The 18538-nt window shown below is 44.8% G+C and overlaps 1 protein-coding gene and 1 long non-coding RNA gene across 4 annotated transcripts in view; one reads left to right on the top strand and one right to left on the bottom strand.

Annotated features, from left to right (window-relative positions):
* The window catches only part of LRP4 (LDL receptor related protein 4), a 98202-nt gene extending 88548 nt beyond the window's left edge, over positions 1–9654 (bottom strand). For 2 of the 3 annotated variants that reach the window (XM_068161531.1, XM_068161530.1), the window contains exon 1: positions 9486–9652. In XM_068161531.1, the coding sequence (XP_068017632.1) occupies positions 9486–9573 (88 nt within the window). In that variant the 5' untranslated portion in view covers positions 9574–9652. Of the gene's footprint in view, positions 1–9485 lie in introns of all 3 variants that reach the window. The other variant, XM_068161532.1, reaches the window with a different exon arrangement.
* Positions 8675–18538, top strand: LOC137452794 (uncharacterized). Its single transcript, XR_010990166.1, has 3 exons — positions 8675–8934; positions 17594–17679; positions 18211–18538. It is a non-coding gene; the product is annotated as an uncharacterized lncRNA (long non-coding RNA).

Consider the following 18538-nt stretch of genomic DNA (forward strand, 5'->3'; position numbering starts at 1 on the left):
GCCTGCCACTCCCTCTTCCTTGCCAGTCGGTTCCAAAGCATCTGCAGCACAAAAACTGCTCATCAGTCATTGCTCAGAAAGCAATCATCTGACCTTCTCTTTTTCCTCCAGCATAAGTATTACTGTCATCGAGAGTTTGCTTCTCCAGGACAATCAACCAAAAAAAAAGGGACACAACAGAGTATTACAGCAATTACCCTTTCTGTTTTGGTCTGGTTTTTTTAGATACTCCTTCCCAGACCAAATGTTTGCTCCCAGACTTCTGAAGACTTGTGGGTGAAGAACTAACCATAACGAGGAAGAAAGGAAGTATGAAAAAAACACCGTATTTTCTATTTTGTTCTAGTCTGGAATTCTCCCTGAGAACAACAGAAGATGACAACTCCTCATCTCCCAGCTCACAGGAGGCAGGTCACACACAAGAGAAACCTCAGAGAAAAATGAGCTTTCCTTGTGATTGGATGAGCTGTTTCAAGCCAAAGAATCATAGAATCAATACGGTTGGAAGAGACCTCAAAGATCATCAAGTCCAACCTGTCACCCAACACCTCATGACTACTAAACCATGGCACCAAGTGCCATGTCTAATCCCCTCTTGAACACCTCCAGGGATGGTGACTCCACCACCTTCCTGAGCAGCCCATTCCAATGGCTAACAACTCTCTCTGTGAAGAACTTTCTCCTCACCTCCAGCCTAAACTTCCCCTGGTGCAGCTTGAGACTGTGTCCTCTTGTTCTGGTGCTACTTGCCTGGGAGAAGAGACCAACCCCTTCCTGGCTACAACCTCCCTTCAGGTAGTTCTAGAAAGCAATGAGATCACCCCTGAGCCTCCTCTTCTCCAGGCTAAACAATCCCAAGAAGCCTGTAATGGAAGGCTGCAGAAGGCAAGGATCAACAAAGTTGTTCCCTGCTTGAGTAATGGTAGCAGAAATGACATTAAGTAATCGTCAAGGATGACAAATCTACCCTTGAAGGGGAGCTGAGGCACTGGCAAGAGATCCACCTGCTCCAGAGATAAAAGATCCCTGGGTCTGAAAAAAACACCACCCAACAAATGCCCCAAAACCCTAAAAACCTTCCACTGTTTAACGTAATGCTGACTGCAGGTCTCAATTCTTCCCTACACTCAAAAATGCAGTGAATAAAGGCCTATAGACAGTGTTGATTCATGAGCAGTGACAGTTCAAACTGGAACACATGATGTTACCACCCTTGCGGTGGAGACATCTTAACCACTCAGGAATCAGTGGTTCATGAGTCAACACTCTTGCAGCTGCTCTTCACTGGTAAAGGAAAGAAATCAGACCCAGGGGCAGCCTTCCCTAAGGCCTAGCAAAGATAGCAAAGGGCCAAAACCTCACCCACCAGCCCAATTCAGTCCTTACCTCTTCAGAAATCCACGCCCAAGAAATATCCCTCCACCACTTTGACTCAACATGGATACAGCTCTCAACTCAATCTGCTCTTTCCTCGTATTAGACTTCAGTGTGTGTTTGCAAGGCAATAACTAGTGTCCTTGTCAGGGTATCTGGACCAGTCCCCCACTTACTCTCATATCATGCTTTACCAGATTTAGATTCTGCGTACTTCTATTTAAGACCCATGACAAAAATGCAGATAGTCCACTAGCACTCCTATTTGCCAAGGACTGTTCTCACCTGCCTCTCAGCTATTAAAGCTTCCAGAATGGCAGCTTCCCATCTCTTTCCCTTTCCCATGCCACAAACTCTCCAGTCCTCTCTCACAGGCAGACCCTTTTTTTCCCCCATCATCCTAATAGGTACAACAGTGATGAGGCCCCTTTTGGAAAGGCTGTACAAATTAGGGGCACGTCCTCCAGCCATAAGAAACTCAATTCAGGCTTTTCAAGAGTAACAGGCTTCAAAAATCACAGTGAGAAGAACATAACCTCTGAGGCCTGAAAAATCTCATTTCCTAAATTTGTCAAGCCTGAAGAAGTTGCAAACTCTGAATCACAAAGAAAGGACAGCAGTAAAGCTGGCTTCCTCTTAACGAATGCAGGTTTAATTCAGAGAATTATCCCACCCCCTGGTTTGTCCTCAGGAGCTTGAAAGAGAAGCAGGAAATGACAATCCCGAGACTTCTTATTTTTTTCCCCTGCCCTCAAAGTTATAAAGAAAGGATTTGACTGTTCAGCAGTTATGGAAATTCAGAAGTAACATTGGGTGGGAACACAAAGCAAAAAAGCAAAGGTGTGTCTTTATTTTCTTCTAATCCCAGATCCCATGAGACACGGCTCTGCTACAGTGAATGGCTGCACCTTAGGCAAGAACCTCTCCCAGACACTTATCAGTTGTCACCAAGTCAAATGAACCAACAGAGCTGGAGATTCAGGCTACAGGAGCAGAGTGTGTATTTCCCTCTAACCTTCTTGCATGGTCACACAATGCTTCTTATGAGCCCTTCAGAGAAAGAAGCTGAGAACATGACATGTTTATGTTTTAACAGTTTTCACTAGTGACACAATCCTTCACAGAGCAATTCTTAGCGGTGAAGAGAACCTCCCTTTCCAGGAAAGGTGTTATTTTCTGCTTCTCTACCCGGACTCCACTCCAAACCCAGAGTAATCTCCTATTCTCACTTTATGCCTTTTTCCAGGCAATGATCTCCAACCTCCTAGCTTCTCTCTTCAGCTCTGCTCTCCCATTTCATGTACTTTTCCAGACAGGACTCCATTGTTAAGCTCTTGGTACTTCATAAAATCACTCGAGCAGGTCAGGGACTCTACTGTTGAGGGTCCCTAATAAGTTGTCACACTCTCCTTCAAAGCATCACTAAAGTAAGTCGCTCCCTGCCTCAGCAGTTAAATGCATCCCAATGTTAATCTTCACTTTCAAAACTTCCATCTTTTATACTACCTAATTAACAACTCCTTCTGCCATCAGATCCCATATAATTACTCCACTTGGATCTCCTCACACAGCCCTTCTGTTCTTTTGCCAGCTCAAGTTCTTGGCTCTCATTTCCAAAATGCCTATCTTTGCTTGTTAATATCTGTATTCCTATATTCCTTTCCCTTCTCATGGTTTACACTACTCTTGCATCTGCTTCCTCATCCTTATTCCCTCTGTTAACTGCTTTCAGTAGTCTTTGATGCCAACTCCTACCCAGAAACCCCTCTCTACCCTTGTTCTAAGAAGTGATTGGAATGAAAAACTTTCAGAAGCTTTTTCCATTAGACCAAAGCTGAAGGAAATTTAATTACAAAGCTATGCTATTTTAATATTGGACCTTATCTATCCCACTCGAATTATCACATGCATGATCCTTATCAGATGTCAGATGTCCAATTTAGACTATAAATCCTTTAAGGCAAATGTAGCCTCCTCCGCCTCCATGTTACACGGAGCCACAAGCACTTAGACCGATCCTTAAGGTAAGGAAAACATGTCAGCAATTCAAAGAACTCGATTTTGCCAAGAGCAGCACCATTCCATACCTTGAGACTTTGGAGTGACCAGATAAATTAAAAGTACTCACTCTTTGAAACTTCAAAAGGCAAGAACAGGGCTCCCCCCCATACAGAAATAACATCTGACCATGTCTGAGAAGCGAGGAGCTGGGTACAGACTGCACTGAAAAAGTTTTTCCATGGTAATATCTAGCCCCTTCCTGCTTCAAGTCTCCAAAGCCATCACTTATCCCCTTTGAAACAGCAGGAGAGTCACTTCTTTTTTCCTTCCCTCTCCAGAAGGAGCACAGCAGTAATAAACCTTGAATGATAAATTATGCACTACCTTTGTGTGGCTGCCTCTTGGCCAGACGGGAAATTTTTCTCCCAAAGCCTTTTGTTTCCAGCTTTGATCCCAGTGTTGGATCTGCTCTGTTCAGCAATCCCTCAGCATGGAGGTGAAGGGAGAGCTGACACAGGCCAAGTTCGGGCTTACTGCAAGTCACAGTCAGATCTTCCATTAGCCTTCTCCCCTCCCCCTTCCCAACTGGAACTCTCCTTGAGTTTGAAAAGATCCTATTAAACATTTTCCAGAGGGCCTTACAGAGGATACATTATTTTGATGGATGCTGGGACTAAAGAAGGAGGATTTCTAAGTACAGTTAAATAATGGAGTTTGTTCTAGTGGGTTTAAGAGATGCCCGGGGGCACCAAGTACGTTCCTTCTCTGCAAATCAAAAACACAGAAGACCAGAAAATGGAGCCGAACAACTAAACGCCAGGAAGCGGGGAAATCAGCCTCTATTTAACTGCTGCTCTTGGTTACAGCCAACTTCAGGCTGCTTGGAAAAACAGCACACACACACATCACTGGCACAAACTTAACAGGAGAAAACAAAGAGACAACAGGGGTCAAACTGGGGGTGGCAAGTAGGAGAAGGATGCAAGGCTGGGTCCCCACCCCCTACCAGAGAGTCGGATCAATTATCCTTGAATACTAACAAGATTTCTGATTAAAGAACTGCTGCTATGCAATAGAAACAGAAAGCTCCAGCAGCTGGGAGGAGCTGTCAGGCAGTAACAAAGAGACAGAGAGGACTATACCCTGCTAGGGCATATGGAGGAAGTCACTGTGCTTGTAGCCAGGGAAGGGGTCTCCCCTGTCTGAAGGCATGATAATGTCTGGTACACAGAACTCCAGAAGTAAAACTTCACCTTGACACAACAGAATATGGGGTCTGTTTCCAGGCAAACACTTGCTCTGCTGGACAGCATTTCTTTAAACAAGACCTCATCACTACAGTACAGAGGAGGGAATTTCATTCTCTTCCCAACCATTCTGGGGAAGAATCTGGTGCTTCTTAGCTGTGAATATTACAACATCCAAAAGACATGAGAGGGCTTCATTGTCTTCAGTCATACACTTTTTGACAAAACTGCAATTTGCAGTGCAAACACTGAGTATGCAAATACAAGACTGCCTGTTAATGGTTTGTGACTTGCTGAGTGGTGGCTAAATAGAGAAAAAGCTAATGATCTAAGAAGACCCTTGTGAAAAACACAAGCCTTCTGTTATTGCATTTCACAACCCAAAGCTGTGCTAACTCCAAGCATCCTGCTGTAGGCATGTATCTCATACCACCAGAATTGGGCTCCTGACTGTTCAATCCCCTCTTTTCCTTTTCTTCTCTTTTAAACAAACATCATTCCTTGATATGAGTAATTTCTGTCATCTACAATTTAGCAGGGCAAGTCTACAAACATCAGCCTCATTGGATGTCAATAAAGTCTTTATCAAAACTTATTTTCCTACCTTTACATAGTGAGCCTCCTTTCATCTAGGCTTATTGCAGATGAGGAGCCCTGCTCCTCACAGCAACTATGACTGCAGCTCAAGAGTTTCTCAGACTAACTACACAGGCAGGTCTGCATAGGACAGGCAAAAAAAAAAATGCCTGGAAAGCTGAAAAACTTTAACACAAACTCACCCACAGGAAGCTGGCAACCAAATACTCACAAGGTAACAGTCCCAAGGGGACCTGATATACAGCATGAATAAACCACAAGCCTATGGTATCAGAAGCCCCTGGATCCATAGAGTTACTATCGTTAGTACAGGGAAATGGAAATCTGCAGGGGAAATAATATAGAAAGAAGAAATCCAAAAAGCATTACAATGCCCAGTCTTCACACAGTGGGGACAAGAAAAACCCCATAAAAGAGCAATGCCAACCATAACAGCAAATAACCACAGGCACTACAGATGCAAAAGCAAGAGCCTATCAGGCATGTTAGATTCATGGGTGACAACTACCATTAGCGTTCTCTGCTATGATTTCTGTGACACACAGAGAGCCACTAAATATCGTGTGCTAATTAATGGAAGGTGTTTTCTGGGTGCCAGAAGTCCAGTTGTGGATGTTGCATCAGGTAAAGCCAGACATCTTTAAGAAGGGTCAGTTTAAGTGTGCGTGTATGTCACTCTATCACCTTCTTTGAGATAACATCTCCAATAGCTAGGGTGGAGATAACAGAGGACTAGACAAATTACGTGTCCACTTTTCTTATGTGCTTAACACTTTGACTCACAAATCACCAGTGGAGAGCAAATGGAATTTTTGCATTTACAAATCTTTTCATCAGCAGCAAGAGACACATCAGTATTTTTAAAAAGATAAACAGCCACAAATCACAAGCAGCAGAGGAAGTTGATGAAGGCGTAGGATGCGCGCTTACTTTTAAAACCTACTTTTTACACCTTGAGTGGATTTCAAGATAACATCTCTTTATCAGCTTTTATAAGCATTATGAAGCACATATTCTATTGTGCTCAATGGTAGGTTGCATTCTAGGACAAATGGGAGTTGGCCTTGGGCAAGAAAATTTCTACTCCACTTCCCACATACACAAAACAGGGATAATATTTGCCTATTTCACAAGAGCGCAGGAAGATTCCAAAGGACTATCAGACTGTGGATCATTCTCACAGAATTAATGGTTTAATTATTTTTTAACGTCAGTTTCACCAGTCTGGAGAACTACAGGTTTTCAGGAGTAAAACCAGAACAGAAATTACTTCAGTTTCTAGTTAACATACAGCAAGCACTGCCTTCAACTACAAACAAGAGGATCGCGTTTGCATCTAACCACTTTTCCTTTGTAACAACGAAGGACGCAAGGCAGAGAGACAGCTCCACCTTCTCTGAAGTGCCATTCTGTGGCCTAGGTGAGCAGAACATCCCTCCTCAAGGTTCACAAGACACTCTGGAAATGCAAGTACTTGACGAAATTAAGCACCTATTAATTTGGTTGGTTGCTGCACACACCCACACTCCCAGGACACAAGAAGGGATTCCCTACTGCAGAAAGCAGCGCTAAAGCGCGCCACCAAAAGCTTTTGGAAGAAGAAAAGAAAATTGCTTATCTGCACTAAGTAAATGCATTATGTCAACTTCATCCTGGAAGATTTATGCTCTTCCATTCATGCTACTGTGTTTTAGTAGACATAGAATTGTTGGGGGAAAAAAAAATTAGAAACAAAAAATTAAACCCCCCAAAACACAACACCAATACTTGTCAGTCTCCTGCAGCATCTTCCTCTTCAGTTTAGATGAGTGGAGATGTTACTCGGTGCCATCACCACTTTTACAATAAGAAAGTCAAGATAATTCAGGGTGATCATCACCTCTGTGAATACCATCCAACATGACCAACAGCAAATCCAGGCACAAGAACAATATCAGCTCCGAGCTGACAGGAAAAGGGGCTTTTTGCACTTGGCTGAGAGCTGCAGAACCAGCAGCAACCCCAAGCACACATAGGGGAGGTCACAATTCCCCCAGCAAACTATACTTTTGCAGTGGCATCACAGTCAGGTTTGCCACTCTGAAACATAGTGCAGATGTTTGAGAAGTGAAGCTCTGACATTAGCCATGCATTTCAATGTCAGGAGCTCCAGAAGCCAGAACGGCAAGCAGATCACCCAGACAGGTTCTGTGGCATTCTGCATTTATGCTAACACTGATGATTGTAACATCAAGCCCTTCTTCATCACTGCACACCAGCAGCACATACTATTAGCTTTAATTTCTCTATATCCATTTTTACCCAAAATGCACTTTTCCAAGTGCTCAAGATGCTTGCAGACCGTTTTGGGGTTTCTTTTCTTTTTGGCACAGACTTTCCCAGTTTGAACTGCCACTATCTGCCAGAAGGTGGTCAAAGGTCAGCCCTGCAAATCTTGTTTGCTTTACCAGCTCCTCCACTGCGGCACACCGGTAAATTACCAAGGGCATCTAACAATGACCTGCTTGGCACTGTGAGCACTGGAGCTGTGAACGCTTTATGACAGTTAAGCTCTACACCAGCCCCAAACACACTTATGAGGGGCAACGATGAAGAATTTCTAGCCATGAGGAGGAACATCAACTTATCATTTACTTTCGAATCTCCTCTCCCATCTCCATCCTGACACTTGCCTCAAAAATGAAAAAAAAAACCGCTGAGGAACTGTGTTCTTATTGCAAAGCACATCTTCCCATGAAGGAAAGAGCACTTCTGGAAGCAGCTGGCACATCGTATTTTAAACTCACATTCATTTGACAAGAGGATACAGCAAAGTGCACTACTGGAAAAAGTACTTGAAAAAGAGACTAACAGAAAAAAAGCATCCAGGGGACATCAAGGCACAGCCACCTACAAGCAAGCCCGCACTTTACAATCAGACATCCCCCCCACATGGCTGTTAACAACCCAGACACATTAACTAGGAGCACCTGGGTAACAGCCAAAATAAAACACATCCAGATCTGCACCTACACTAAGATCTATGCTTTAGATCCTTCTCACTCCGAGACTGCAGCTAAGTATCCGTGTGGCAGCTGGGAACTTAAGAGTATTTCTGAGTTCTAAAAAGCAGATTTCCTGACACAACTGCAAGGCTCTACTCAGTCTTCCAAGTTAGTTCAGCACCTTCGTCAAAGCTGCCTGCAATTAGGTTTCTTGTTAGAAGAGAAATAATATTATTTGAAACTCAAACTCTATGATTTTGCCCCAGAGAAAATACTTGTAGGATGAAGGAGGTCAGCAGCACTACTGCAAATGCTTCCTGTAATTTCAGAGTAGCGCAGGAGAAAACGGATGGGTGAAATTATACGGCAGCTGCCCAAGGAGTGAAGAGAGAGAAATGAGGTACGGATGTCCTCTCTATACCCCTCCCCCAAAAGACTTCCAACTCTTTATAAACAATGCCGCGGAGCGTTTAAATGTTTTCTCCTCCACCGGGCGCACTTGAAAAATAAGGCACTAGCGCCCAGGATGAAGAAACAGTAATTGTTTTGCTGTTGAAAGAGCAACCACAGAGATAAGTTTTCACCGGCGAGACTTCATGGCACTGCCTCTCTGCTCGCTAAGACCACAGAGAACCCCTACTCTCGCCGCTATTTTCGGTACCTCTCCTGCCCTGGCCCCACTCCGCCAGCACACTATGGGGAGACTACCGGTCGATCCCCGCGGAGGCCAGGTAGGTAGGGTAGCCCGGGGCACTGCCACAGGGCCGGGCTGTACCTTTAAGGGGCCCGTCGTGGCGGGTGCGCGGCTGCATTCCTGCTCCGGAGCGGCGGCTGTCCCGACACGCCGGGCACGGCAGCCTCCGAGGCAACCTGCGCGCCCGCCCTAGCCCGGCCCGCCGTTCGCACCGCGGGAACAAAGCCCGCGCTCGCCGCCGCCAAACTTCCGTGGAAGGCAGCGGCCGCGTGGGCGGCGAGGGTTCTCCGTGCCGCCCGGCCAGGACAGCGCTGCCTCGGGACCCGCGCTTCGGCCTGCGGGGGGTCCCCGCCGGCTCCGGGCCAGCACGGGCGAAGCAAGAACGCTGCGTGCAGGCGCGGGACGGGGCACGGACCTTTGTCCCGCGGCAGGGCAGGGCGAGACTCCCCGCCCGACGGGCGCGGGCAGGTGAGCGGCGCGGCAGGGGACGGCTTCCCGCCCGGGCAAGGCTCTCCGCCACGGAGCCCGGGACGGCGGCCGGGCCCTCCGCGCCGCCGCGGGGCACAACGCGCCGCGGCAGCCGCTTACCTCTGGCGCGGAGCAGCGCTCCCAGCAGCAGCAGCAGCAGGAGCTGCGGAGGCGCGGACGAGAGACAGCCCTCGCCACGCCGCCTCATGGTTGGCAGTGCCCCGGCCCCGCGACCGGGCTGCCCGCAGCGACGTCCCAGGCTCTCTCTGCACGCAGCACCCCAGCCCGACCGCCGCTCGCTCACTCGCTCGCTCCCTCCACAGCCGCGGCAGCTCCGGGGGCTGGGGGCTCGCTCCGCCCGGCCCAGGCCCGGCCCCGGAGGAGGAGCCCCGCCGGGGCAGCCCCCGCCCCGCTCCCCCCAGCGCCGAGGCACTTCGCAAACTTTCGGCGTGACCGAGCCGGTCTCGGGGCTGTAGCTCCACAGCAAGACCCCCAACACATACCCTCCGCCTTCACCATTCTCTGAAGCCACGGGTCAGCACCGTGGCGATACCCCTGGGCGCGCCCCTGGCCCCTTTACTGCGAGCTCGGAAGTCTTTCCCCAAACGGCCCCGGTGCTCGGGGCTGTAGCTGTCCCAAATTCCGCAGCGCCGCCAAGAAGCATCGCTGCGGGCTCTCGGCTGCCCAGCGCAGCCCAGTATCCTCCCATGAGTTGCCACCGCTTCGCGGCTTGCGCCAGCTGGCCGTACCCCAGATAAAGAGCGGAGTCTTTCTCCCTGTTTCACCCTCGTTTGTCAAACACCCTTCGGAAGCTGAAAGCGTCTAAGTACCTCTTTCACGCATCCTTTGCCCAGTATACAGATTGGTATTTGAGAGAAGTGTCCGACTTTTTCTTCCACTCACTGACGAGCGTAGTGCTATTTGGTGTTACAATGGCAGTGCCCGGAGACTGCTGATCACGTATCAATCCAGGATACCCTAAAAATAGAACGAGAGTCGTTGCTTGTAGGAGTAGAAATTAACGCTTGGCGTCTCCTGTTTAAAATCAGATAGGATTTTGCTGGACATCATCATTAAAGCCGGTTTTATGATCCTCAGTGTCATGATCCTACATTCTATACATAGGCTTGGCAACGCAAGAAACTGTTAATTAATTTCAGCTGATCTCAAAGTATTAACTTGAACGGAAAACTGATGCAGATAGTCCAAATTCTGGACTATAGGGGGAAAAGAGAATTTTGTCCAAATGCCACCAAAGGGCCAGTGATGAGAATGGTCTTACTCAAAACCTTCATATAGATGAATTCAGAGCAAGCTTCAATTAATCCTGTCCTTAAAGGAATCACATGAGCAAGGAAACAGAACAGAATATCACTGAAACAACCCTGCCACTCCTATTAATTAAGTGTAAAATGTGAAGACAAGGGATATTATTAAAACTGTCAACATACAATTAGAACAGGGACTGAGTCTTGACAAACTGAGCTCAATGTAAAGAAAAATGTTAGTCCAATACAGAGCTTGACGGAGAACTCCCAAGAGCCAGAACACTGTAAGAAACAATAAGCAGCAAACAATGCATAAATTTACAATGTATGACCCCTAAAATTTAAAAAATGCACACTTGTTGCTTGATACGCAGAATCATGGCTTCAAAATAGGAATAGATCCATTTTACAAAGCAGGAGTGCAATAGCACGTAGATTACGGCACTGAATTCTACATACGTGACAGGTGAAGTGTACAAGTTGCAAAAGAATAGCAGCAAACAGGAGTAGCCAAGAGGGACTGATTTAAACAGAGAGATTAAAAACCCTATCTATGCTAACAGTGACTCAGAAGCAGTGACAGAATGAGGCATGGAAAGAATATGCACTTACTGTAAAGGAATAAACTTCAAGAGTTTAGGGTGACTGAAGTGGAAGAGTGGAGAACAGTTGGTTGTAGTTAGGTGAGAGACTGAGAACCTCCCACTCTGACTTGGGGACTCACTGGCTAGTATGCCAAACCCTTACTATATCCTTATAAAATACAGGGCAACATAACCAAAACTCATTGAAGTTTAAAGTTTCTGCTGAGATAGATCCCCAAGTAGTTTAAGTCAGAGGAGTCCCACTGAGTTCAGACTCACAGCAACTTGTAAGAACTTTAGATGCCAAAGTACTGAATGTGATAAAGCACAAACTCAGGGCCCATGACTTACTGATAATTATATACTTAGGTCATAGAAGAAAATGAGATGAGATGAGTACTTTCCTGTGTTGAAAACAAAAGCCTCCTAAAAATATTGTCCTAAACACAAACAAATTCACTCACCAGCTCTTCAGTCTTTCTCTCCCCAGGTAACAAATGTTTTCACACAGTTGTGTTTGTTAAAGTGTGTTCACCAGTTTTCCACATCTTGTGCTGTATTCCTCACAACTCACTTCCTCTCCAAGCTTAACTTCTCCAAATTGTATCTTTGACTTCAAAATAGTTTTTTAATCCCCTGGTGAAATGTTAGAGAACAGCAAAGCACTGTTTTTCACTACAATCTCCTGAACAGCTGAGCAGATGGAAATTTATAGTATAAACCTCTCAATCACATACCTGTTGATAAGAGTGCCTTGATTGCACACAACCCTGATTCCATGTGGGATCTATGAGGAATAATTGTAAAGCTGATTTAAGCAGTGCAGAATGGCTATTTTTGGTGAAACAAAAGTAGAAGGGTTGCTAAATAATGCTGGTAAAATTTAATTAGATGCTTAGGACTTGCCTCCTTCCAGATCAAATAACTTTGAGAAAGACTATGAAAAATATCAGAATGCACTTCTGATGCACAAGGTAGACACTTGCTTTTACCTGCAACTATGAGGCAGGAACCTTATTAAGGAACTTGTAATAATTTACAGATCACTGATAAGTGATATATAAGATGAGTATTGCAAGACATGAGAAAGAAGTAAGTAAATATATAGTTCACAATAAATTTATATGACATGGTCATTATAAAGGAAACAGAAAAAAGTATTATCATTCTAATAACCATTTGGGGACACAGTTCTCCCCACCTCCAAGTAGATAGATACATGAGAGGGATAAACCAGTCTGATGACTGAAAACAGCCACTGTGAAATAACACTAGAAGTTTACATCATTGTCAGAGTGATTTGATATAGCAGCCCTAAGTCAGAAAAAGAGAACTAAGGATGTGGTGTCATTAGAAAAACAAGAAAGAAAGGAATCAGAGCCAGTTAGGATTAAAATAGACTTTAACTATTTTAAAACTGCAAAAACCATTAATAATAATAAGAAGAGGAGGAGTTTGGTCTGACTTGAGGAAGCATTTTTAAAGCATTCTAATGGGCCCTTTCTTGGGAAGATGCTTCTCCACATGTCAAGTTTCCTAGAAGTGAATGACAGATGAGATAGCTTAATTGCTATATTCAGAAAGGTTTGAAGCAATCAGGTTTTAAATATTTGAGACAGAATGAATTAACTGAATGAAAAAAGCACACAGAAGATGGGGAAAGTGCATTTACTCTAAATCAGGTTCCCTTTTTTCCAAGTAATGTGAAGCTCAGCAGGTAAACATGGACTTGATACATCTCCAAGGGCTTTTGGCACTGTCTCATGAGACACTTCGATAGAATGACATTTTAAATACAACTACTGGAAGGTGTGCAGGCATTTGAGGGAAGAAAACCTTAGAAGTCATTACCAGTTATTCATCAAAATGCAAAGCTACCTCAAAAAGACACCTTTCAGGGTCTATCCTAAGCTCTGTTTTGTTCAGTATGGTGTCTGACAACTTGGATGATACAAAATTACGTTTGTAAAATCTGTGCTAAAAAAACATTATTACCCCCAAACAATAGCAGAGGACACAAACACTGCAAAGGATGAGATGAGACACCCAAAATGCTATTGACGAGTCGGATGGGTTGTCCAAAAAACCTACAAGGGGAAAAAAAAACAGTCATGCAAAACATAAAACATTGTTCTTAGGAAAGAGGCATAAACAAACAATGTGAATTCCTCACTAGAGAGAAGTACAGCAAAAGCAGATCATGGGGCTGTACAGATAACAAACAATGTGAATCAGAAGTGCAGTTCCACTGCCAACAAATGCATTTAATTTGGAACGAGTTAGCAGCTGGGTCACATAAATGACAATTTGTTTGATTTCTTAACTTCACATGGTACTGAAGCCCTAAGTGTCGTATTGTGTCACCTGAACACCTCACAAACATAAACACAGCTGAAGAGAAACAAGGAAATAACAAGAAGTTTAGAAAACAAACCCTTTGAGAAAAAGCTGAGGGAATTAGATTTACCTAGTCAAGAAAATAAAACCTTCCAGTGGGATGCAGCTTTCTGATACATACAAACTCACTGGAGGGGTGTTGATCCTGATCAACAAGCTCCATGAAGGCTCCAGTAGAAAGACATGAAAGAGTCAACTTGTTTTGTGATAAGAAATGAGTGCACCCTCAGCAAGTTTGCTGATGACACCAAGCTGTGTGGTGCAGCAGACACGCTGGAGGGAAGGGAGGCCATCCAGAGGGACCTGGACAGGCTGGAGAGGTGGGCACAAGCCAACCTCAGGAGGTTCAACAAGACCAAGGGCAGGGTCCTGCAGCTGGGTCAAGGCAATCCCAGGCACAAATCCAGGCTGGGCAGTGACTGGCTGGAAAGCAGCCCTGAGGAGAGAGACTTGGGGGTGCTGGTGGAGGAGAAGCTCAACATGAGCTCTCAGTGTGCACTTGCAGCCTGCAAAACCAATCAGATCCTGGGCTGCATCAGGAGAAGTGTGGCCAGCAGGTCAAGGGAGGTAATTCTCCCCCTCTACTCAGCTCTGGTGAGACCCCACCTGGAGTACTGCCTCCAGTTCTGGAGCCCCTATTACAAGAGGGATCTGGAGGTGCTGGAAGGTGTCCAGAGAAGGGCCAGGAGGATGCTCAGAGGGCTGGAGCACCTCTCCTATGAGGACAGACTGAAGGAGTTGGGGCTGTTCAGTCTGGAGAAGAGAAGGCTCTGAGGTGACCTCATTGTGGCCTTCCAGTATCTGAAGGGGGCCTACAAGAAGGCTGGGGAGGGACTGCTCAGGATCTCAAGTAGTGATAGGACTAGGGGGAATGGAATGGAGCTGGAGGTGGGGAGATTCAGGCTGGATGTGAGGAGGAAGTTCTTCACCATGAGAGTGGTGAAACCCTGGAATGGGTTGTCCAGGGAGGTGGTTGGGGCCCTGTCCCTGGGGGTGTTTAAGCCCAGGCTGGATGAGGCTCTGGCCAGGCTGATCTAGTGTGGGGTGTCCCTGCCCACGGCAGGGGGGTTGGAACTAGATGATCCTTGTGGTCCCTTCCAACCCTGACTGGTACTATACTATACTAAATGCTTAAAAGATTTTGTTGATCTGCATTCCAGCTAGGAATTTTTTTAACACTGGGGCAGACTGTCCAGGGGGACTTTGGAATCACTTTTACCAGAATGTTCTAAGAACAAAGTTTGATAAGCCTGCTGGTGCTAGCTTTGAGGCATTTAGTTTTGACACAGTGCAGGCTGGACTAGGTGATCTTTTGGTACTACTCCCAAACCTGAATTCCACAATGGGTATGATTCAGAAAATTCTAACTGGGCAGATCATTACAAACTGCACTTTGGTTGATAAAATTTTGCATTTCTAGTGAGCTCAGTGAACTAAACCCAAAAGGCAGGAAAGCAGCGGGTTGCTCCCCGCAAAGCTCTGGGTTCAAGATAAAAATCACAGGTTCCATGCTATCAGGCAACAGGCTCTTTTAATTTCTATCATTGTTCCACTGCTACATTACCCACTTCAGTGTTCCCTCTTCAGTATTATCAGGGAACCAAACAGGTGGTAGCTTGCTATACCTGGTGAGTTAAAAGTCAAGGTTTAACCCATACACAGGAAGATGCAGTTATACAGTTGTGTCTCTGAATTCACTGTTGGACACATAAAGAAACGATTTACTTTTCCAAAGAGCAGAAGGACCTATGGCTTTCGCAGCCAGTGACCCAGTTTGTAATTGATGGTCTCTGTGTTAAGTACATTAAATGAAATTTTAGCATTGATTTATACTTTATGCTGTCACTTTTCCCCTCGTTGCCTACCCTGAAGTTTTCTACTACTTCGTACCCAGACATGCTTACAGATGTCACAAACATTCAAGACCTATCAGTACTTTACAGTGTTTCGCAAGTTACTGCCCACTTACTCTTAAGGAAACAGTAACCCATGTGTTACCTTCTGCAGTGTTCCTCCAACTGTTTTAATTTAGAGCAAAATACAATTCAGGGTAACAAGTCAGAGCTGATGTGTTACTTAATTTTCTTCACCTTTCATTTATTCGTTGCCTCCTAAGCATTCCAATTGAGAATAGAACAGAATACAACAGAACAGAACAGAATAGGACCAGAACAGAACAGACCAGGTTGGAAGAGACCTTCAAGATCATCGCATCCAACTTATCATCCAACACCACCCAACCAACTAAACAATGCAACCAAGCACCCCATAAAGTCTCCTCCTGAACACCTCCAGCGATGGCAACTCCACCACCTTCCCGGGCAGCCCATTCCAATGGGCAATCACTCTCTCTGTGTAAAACTTCCTCCTGACCTCCAGCCTGAGCCTCCCCTGGCGCAGCCTGAGACCGTGAGTGTTTATTTGGGGAAACCCTCTGATCCTCTCACGGACCACCATTAAATCTACCTTGCAGTGCCTAATGGCACAACTGCCACAAGGCTACATGTAGAAGCTGAGAGATGAAGAATCTTGCAAAAGGCCCTTTATAATGTAATAACCAACATGCAGATTCACCTGACATCCACCCTTCCCACCGCCTTTTTTACGTGTGTGTCAGAAAGGTGGAACCGAAGCCAACCTACCAGATTGTTAATCTTCCACTGTGGGAAAAAAAACACAAAGCAAAACAAAACAAACCCAAAAACCTAAGTAAACTGCCTCTCAAACTGGTGAAAACAAACCCAAACCTTTCTTCATGTACTCTTTGAGATGGCAGCTCCTCCTGCGTGTCTTGCAAGCTGGTTCTTCTTCTTTTGCCTGTTTCCTTACATCCTTTATGTAAAAATAATGCAAATACACCCTCTTCTATTCTTGATGAGGCTCCTCCCTGCAGTGAAATGGCAATTACCCAGGCCTTGCACAATGTCTGCATTGCAAAGGTAGCCTGTGGCCTGGCCTTAGGAATAGCACAGTTAAATAACTTGACTCTGGCATAGAAAAAAAAGAAAAGAGGAAGGCATAAAAGGAAAATGATCTGTTAGAAGCCAGCAATAGAACTCAGTTTGAAGACAGAAGCTTACCCACCTTTATTCTCAAATGGGTAAGCACAAGTTGTGGCTCCTAAACTAATTTTTGACTGCACAGAGAAGCATTTTCCAAAGAACTGAAGACTTGTTTCTTTCTCTGACTTCAAGCTATTCATGTAGTTCTTCATGTCTCTGTATTCAGATAAAAAGTTTGTGGTGGAAATGAACCACACAATTAGAAAGAAAGGGAATGTCTTATCTCAGTATCTGGAATATATTTGATGAGCTGAATTTTCCTTTTTCAGGAAACTAGAATATATGAATTGGGTCTGTAAGAGACAGAAGCAGTCATGGGAACAGATGTGAAAGACATAACCATATCTTTCCCTCAGCTCACAACACAAACCTTTCTTGTTTGCAGAAGCCATGCCACTACAGAGATGAGTGACATGTAGAAATGTAGACAGACAGATAAAGAGTGTTTTCTTTCTTGAATGTGATTCATTTCTAATACTTCACTGGCATGATGGGTTAGGCAAGTACTGCCAGCATGCACAAGATATAACCCTTGAGTCTTTCTGATAAGAGATACTGCGTGTCAACCATCTGCTTTCCTATCAGCTGGCTGAATCAGCGACGCCTCTTAACACCTCTCCCAGTCTCATATTAGCTCTTGATAAATGTGAATGAGGGAACAAATTAATTGCTTCTTACAAGCACTAAGAGACCTGAATAAAGGCACAGGTGGGAGCAAGATCCAAAGTTGCACACACCCTCCACATGAGTCTGAGATCAGCCACCCACGCATATACACACACATCCAACCTCCCTCATAGCCACACACATTTGCGTCAGTGTCGTTGTAATTTTAGGATACTTAAGGACATCAGCATTCTGAGAGTTCAAGGTAATGTGGCTTTGTGTATTGCATTTCTATTTATGCTTCATTCTAGGTCGGCAGAGCTGATGGAATCTATGGGCAATCTCAGCAAACACAACCCATGCTCCTAATGCACGAGAACTGCCACAGAGACTGGAGGTTTGTGTTTCGTGTAACTTAGAGCACAGTGAATGTGCTTAGTAAATATCAGAAATGGACTCCAGCCACAGAGTTTGAGAGAAACTCTGATCCACATGTAAACTTCCCTTCTTTCACTATCACTGTGTAAAGTTCAACACATAGAAAGTTGCAACCTTAAGGACATTTCCTTACTATTAGGTTAGTATCATTTTCAAATACAGAATGGCCATTGGCCAATGGCCTGTTTTGCTGTGGTTTAGAAATCAGCCTGATCAAATCCAAAGAGCTATTTAAATACATTCCTCAGGTAAAAAATAATGAATGTCCTCATTTGCTACTATATTTTGGAAAATGCTCCATATTCCCATTATTCTGTTTAGAATTAATTGTCATCATCTTCATTTGATGTTTCAGTCTCCCATGGTTTATCTTCTATCTCAGGAAGCGATTTGCATACTACCTTTCCATCTCCCATGCACCACTCCTCAACTTCTCTTCCAAAGTGCTCCAACAATTACATCATTTTGTGGTCTCTATCTTCTCTTCTAGTGACTCCACAAAGATGCCACTTTTGAAAACACCTTGAAAAACCCCTCACCATTTTGTCTTCTGATGCTGCCAAGTGAATGGGAAACCAATGTGTGCTTTCACTGGGGAAAAACAAAGAAACAAGCAAGACCCAGAACCAAATTCAAAACTTCAGGTCTTGCCTAGCTGCAATGTTCTGCACTGCTCTCTCACAACAGCCCTAATAAACACTGAGGCCCTTTTCTTGTGCAACTAACAAGAAGAACTAAGAATTGTTCTGAGAGAATTCCACAATTTTAATGAATCTGCGACCTCCTCTTTCATTTCTTTTGTGGGTTTGTTTTATGTT

Source organism: Melanerpes formicivorus, unplaced genomic scaffold (genome assembly GCF_026170545.1).
Source record: "Melanerpes formicivorus ecotype bairdi unplaced genomic scaffold, bMelFor1.0.p_v2 SCAF_58, whole genome shotgun sequence".
NCBI lineage: Eukaryota > Metazoa > Chordata > Aves > Piciformes > Picidae > Melanerpes > Melanerpes formicivorus.